Source organism: Hyperolius riggenbachi, chromosome 12 (assembly GCF_040937935.1).
Source record: "Hyperolius riggenbachi isolate aHypRig1 chromosome 12, aHypRig1.pri, whole genome shotgun sequence".
Lineage (NCBI taxonomy): Eukaryota > Metazoa > Chordata > Amphibia > Anura > Hyperoliidae > Hyperolius > Hyperolius riggenbachi.
In genome coordinates this window covers 203,504,017-203,509,218 of record NC_090657.1, presented here as the reverse complement: position 1 = coordinate 203,509,218, position 5,202 = coordinate 203,504,017, and the positions used below count along the sequence as shown (strand labels likewise).

The 5,202-nt window shown below is 48.5% G+C and overlaps 1 protein-coding gene across 1 annotated transcript; it reads left to right on the top strand.

Annotated features, from left to right (window-relative positions):
* Positions 1 to 2,392: 2,392 nt before the first annotated feature.
* Positions 2,393 to 4,302, top strand: LOC137542535 (E3 ubiquitin/ISG15 ligase TRIM25-like). Its single transcript, XM_068264526.1, has one exon. It carries the CDS (start codon positions 2,629 to 2,631, stop codon positions 4,204 to 4,206), a length of 1,578 nt encoding a protein of 525 aa, XP_068120627.1. The 5' UTR covers positions 2,393 to 2,628; the 3' UTR covers positions 4,207 to 4,302.
* Positions 4,303 to 5,202: the final 900 nt, after the last annotated feature.

Here is a 5,202-nt window from a genome sequence, read left to right as displayed (position 1 = left end):
TCCTCTGCCTCCGATACTTTTAGCCATAGACCCTGAACAAGCATATGCAGATCAGGCGTTTGTGACAAGATAGCTGCATGCTTGTTTCTGGTGTGATTCAGACACTACAGGACTGCCAGGCAACCGGTATTGTTTAAATAAAATAAATATGGCAGCCTCCATATTCTTCTTCTTGTTTCAGTTGTCCTTTAAAGTAAAAATCAAGCTGCATGTGGTGTCCAGGATGAACCGAGACGATGGGAAACAACGGGCTCGAGCGTAGCTTTTGCGCAAATGATGGTAAGAGCCAGGACTGACTGCTGCCCATTCATTTGAATGGACAGTGCTTAAAGTCAGGGAATCTATTATAAAAAAAAAGCCAGATACTTACCTAAGAGGAGAGAGAGAGAGAAGGCTCTGGGTCCTAATGAGCCTTCCCTCTCCTCTCCCAGTGCCCATTCCAGCGCTGGATCCCCCATAGCAGCATTCCACCAATTAGGTCAAAAGCTGCTATCTCCGCCGTCGAAGGGAGGCTTTGGTAGTCTTTGGAAGCCTGAATGCTCCCGAAGATGGGCCGCTCCATACTGCGCACACACGAGCGCCCTCTCTCGCATGCGCAGTATGGAGCCACCTGTCTTTGGGAGAACTCCGCTCCCGACTTCCAAAGTCCCCCGTGGTGGGGGATTTGAGCAGAGGAGCTGCCGCCGCAACGAGGTCACAGGAAGAATGAAGGCTCTATAGGTAGGTATCTGTTTTGTTTTTTTATTTATAATAGACTCCCAATTACTTTACTTTAAAGGGTTTCTCCAAGGGGGTTTGAAAATAAAATCTGACATTTACTTGGGGCTTCTATCAGCCCCCTGTAGCTGTCATGTCCCACACTGTCCTCCTCCGATCCGCTGTTCCCCGCCGCCGGCACTGGGCAATTATTCGTCTAACAAGACGAATAATGCGCTCTCCCGCTTGCGTCATGGGAAGCTTACTGCACAGGCGCAGTACGAAGTTTTCTTGTACTGCGCCTGCGCAGTAAGCTTCCGATGCCAGCCGTAGTTGGATGGTATGCCACGCTAGACCGGGGCCAGCGGCGGGGAACGGTGGATCGGAGGAGGACGGCGCGGGACATTACAGCTACAGGGGGCTAATAGAAGCCCCAGGTAAGTGTCTGTTTTTACTTTCAATCCCCCTGGAGAACCCCTTTAAGCGGCTAAAGGGAACATGAAGCGAGTAAAATTATTTAAAATAAAAACATGACGTAGCTGCAAATGAATGAACGTTAAAGCGTATCCGAGATGAAAAACGAACTATAATAAGTAACTTGTCTATATATCTTATCTAAAGTTTACATAGTTTACACAACAAATCTAGCTGCAAACAGCTTCGATAGAAAATTATTATTTCTTCCTGTGATACAATGACAGCAGCCATGTTGTTTGTAAACACAGAGGCAGGCTTATCTGCATCTTGAGCAAAAAAAAACCTAATCCCCCCTCCTCCTCCCCTCTTCTTCTGAAATCTCTGGCTAGTAATACCTCCCCACCCTCCTGCCCAGACTGAGCTCCCATGAGCTCTTGCTACTGTCTGAAAGTGCCTTGGCTCTCTGAAAACCTATGGGCGTGGCTTGTTTAGTTTATAGGGAATTACAGTATTAAAACAAAAACAAAAAAGTATTTGGCTTGAGGAATGCCTTATAAACAATAGGAAAGGAACACAATTATGCAATGTGTAAAAGTTCATCTCGGATCCACTTTTTAACCCTCTATCCCGCGGTCAGAGGTGCAGTAATTAATCTTCATTAGAATTCCGAATTCGAGTAGATCGCTACTCGGAAGCCCATCGCTGGTTGCGGGCACAGGAAGGCTGCAGGGAGCTGGCAGTTAGGATATAAACATAGGGCCCAACCGTCCCGTTGTCGTCGGGACTGTCACGATTTTGGTGGGCTCTCCCGCTATCACGGTATGAGCCCCCCAAGTCCCAGGCAGCAGTGGGCAGTGAGGGTGGAAAAAAAATGATCGAGGCGCCAGCCGCGGGTAAGTGGGATGCAGGACACGTGCATCCCATTACTACCTCCCTCCCTCCCTTGGAATCTGCCCCCCCCCCGTCTCCCCCCTGCTTGCAGAGTGCGCAGCCGTGGTTAGGGGTGTGGCCTAAGTGTCCTGATTCCCAGCTTTAAAATGTTGGGAGATATGTATATAGATTCATATATCTGCCACTTCCAGTAACATAAAAGTACTATGTTGAAGCCCCAGGTAAGTAAAACTTTTTTTTTACGAGTTTTCAGGTCCGCTTTAAACCACAAATCTTCTGCCCAGTTCTTCAGCGTATAATTTGTGTGCCATCTTCTATTTGCCCACAAGATGTCGCACTCCGCTGGCAACAGCTCCGTTTTTAACACAGCTGACAGTCTGGTGTTCCGCTCGGAGAGAGACGTAGGAGGAAAAATCCCCTTTGGCAGTGTATTCCTTTTTGTGGCTTTCGGCTCCTGCAGACACAAAGCTCCTCTTTGTCACGAAAACAGGTTTAACCCCGTGTTTGGGAAGAAGAAAAACTTAAGGCAAACTGTGGGTCTTCCGGCTGCCAGGAGCAAATGTAGCTCATCATAATTCATTTTTTTGGAAGCTGAAAAGACACTTCCTGTTCCAGATTTAAATTATGGCGTCCACCGACTTCAAAGAGGAGGTGAACTGCTCCATCTGTCTGAACGTTTATACAGATCCTGTCACCCTGAGATGTGGCCACAACTTCTGCCGGGGCTGTATTGCACATGAGCTGGACACCCAGGAGGGAGATGGAGGTTACACCTGCCCAAAGTGTGGGAAGAGATTCCATGAGAGACCAACGGTGCAGATCATCGATCTGTGCAACAGCGCGGACTGCTCCTTCTCAGCACCCTCTGAATATCAGGCACCCAGCACCTTCTGCACTTACTGCATCCATGCTCCTGTTCCTGCTGTCAAATCCTGTCTGCTGTGTGAGGCTCTCCTGTGTGAGGATCACCTGAAGGTCCACAGTAAATCCTCTGAACATGTCCTCTCCGACCCCAACACGTCCCTGGAGAACAGGAAGTGTTCCACTCACAAGAAGATCCTGGAGTACTACTGCTCTAAGGACTGTGTCTGCATATGTGTGTCCTGCATCGCTTTTGGAGAACACAGAGGACACGTGGTGGAGCCATTGAACATGGCTTTCCAGAAGAAGACAGAGAGACTTAGATACTTTCTAGAGAAACTGACCTCCAAGAAAAAGAGAGCTGAAAAAAAGGTCCGGAATTTGCAGAAGCGGCGGGCGGATGTGCAGGAGAAAGCGTCTGGCATGACCAAACGTGTTGCCGTCCTTTTCAGAGACATCAGGGAGCAGCTGGACCTATTGGAGAAGAGAGTCCTGAATGAGATTGCAAGCTGGGAACAGCAGGTTAACCTGTCGGTCTCAGAACTGATCCGTCAGCTGGAAATGAAGAAGGATGAACTGTCCAGGAAGATGCGCAACATTGAGGAGCTATGTGATATGACTGATCCGGTGAGCGTCTTACAAGGAAGGGAATTCTTCAAAGAGGACCTATGTGATCCTCACGATGTAGAGGATGAGGCCAGGGAGAGAGACTATAAAAAGATCTACGAGGCAGATGACCTGGACGAGGGACTGATCACTGTGACTTTACATGCTGGGTTAGCAGATATAATGACTGGGGTTAAGAGAGGAATCTACGTCTCTGAGTCTTTGGACATTTTGCTTGATCTAAACACTGCTGGCAATTACGTGACCATATCGGGTGACTTGAAAACTCTCTCCTGGTCAGAGGTGAATCAGTATCGTCCAGAAACTCCTGAGAGGTTTCAGTACTGCCAAGTAATAAGCAGCAGGTGTTTCTCGTCAGGACGGCATTACTGGGAGGTGGAGACCAGCGAGTCTGGGGACTGGATGATTGGCGTATGTTACCCCAGTATAGACAAGAAAGGTGTCCAGTCCTATATCGGCAACAACAACAAGTCTTGGGGGTTGTGCAAGTTCAATAATGAGTATTCAGTAATACATGCCAGTGAGGTGAGCCAGATACCGTACTGCGTCTCCTGCCAGAGTTTCAGAATCTACCTGGATTACGAGGCCGGCCAGTTGTCCTTCTATGAACTCCAGGGTCCAATCAGGCACTTGCACACCTTCACCGCCTCTTTCACCGAGCCCCTCTATGCTGTGTTTTATGTTTGGGGGGACTGGGTGAGAATCCAGAGCTAAGCACACTTGCCCCAGTGTCAAAAATGCAAAAGTGGGTGCTTCTCTTTCTTATCTTGAGGGTCCACGCTGAGTTTTTAGAAAAAAAACTCAAATTCTTTCTTTATCATATTATTGTGTTGTGATTTGGGGGGGGGGGGTACTGCCTTAGATAATCTACCTAGTTGTGCAGTGTCGGACTGGGAGGTGGAAAAACTGAGGAAATCCACCTGCTGGTTGAGCAGCAGTAACCCTGTGTTATCAATCCCAATAGAAACCTGCAGCAAGTATTCACTGTGAGCGAAGTATTCACTGTGAGCGGTAAAACCTGATTTCTCCTGCTTGGCCAGCAAGGGGATTTCTTCAGCTTTCCCAGCTCCCAGTCCAACACTGTAGTTGTGTGATATATATGGCTACCGCCCCCTTAAAGGGGTTGTGTAGCGCATTATAAAAACAGAAGCTGTCATTTACCTGGGGCTTCTACTGGCCCCCCTGCATATATCTTGTCCCGCGCCCATCCTCAAGGCTCCTCCGGTTCCTGTGCCACATCCAATTAAACGTCTAACTAGACGAATGTCCTCGCTCCGGCTCGCGTCTCCGGGAGCTTACGGCGCAGTATGAGAAAACTTTGTATTGCTCCTGCACCGTAAGCTCCTGGAGATGCGAGCCGGAGCCAGGACGTGCGCGGCCGCAGTGACATTCGCCTAGTTAGATGAATAATTGGATGTGGCACGGGGACCGGAGGAGCCTTGAGGACTGGCGTGGGACAAGATGTCTGCAGGGGGCCGGTAGAAGCCCCAGGTAAATGACAGTTTCTGTTTTTATAATGCGCTACAAAACCCCTTTAAAGGACAACTAAAGTGAGAGGTATACAGAGGCTGCCATATTTATTTCCTTTTAAACAATAGCAGTTGCCTGGCAGCCCCGCTGATCTATTTGGCAGTAGTAGTCTCTGAATAATACCAGAAACCAGCATGCAGCTAATCTTGTCAGATCTGACAATAATGTCAGAAACACCTG

What these genes read in the sequence shown, in the direction of transcription:
- LOC137542535 (XM_068264526.1), top strand. Translation starts at nt 2,629, where the DNA reads ATGGCGTCCACCGACTTCAAAGAGGAGGTGAACTGCTCCATCTGTCTG.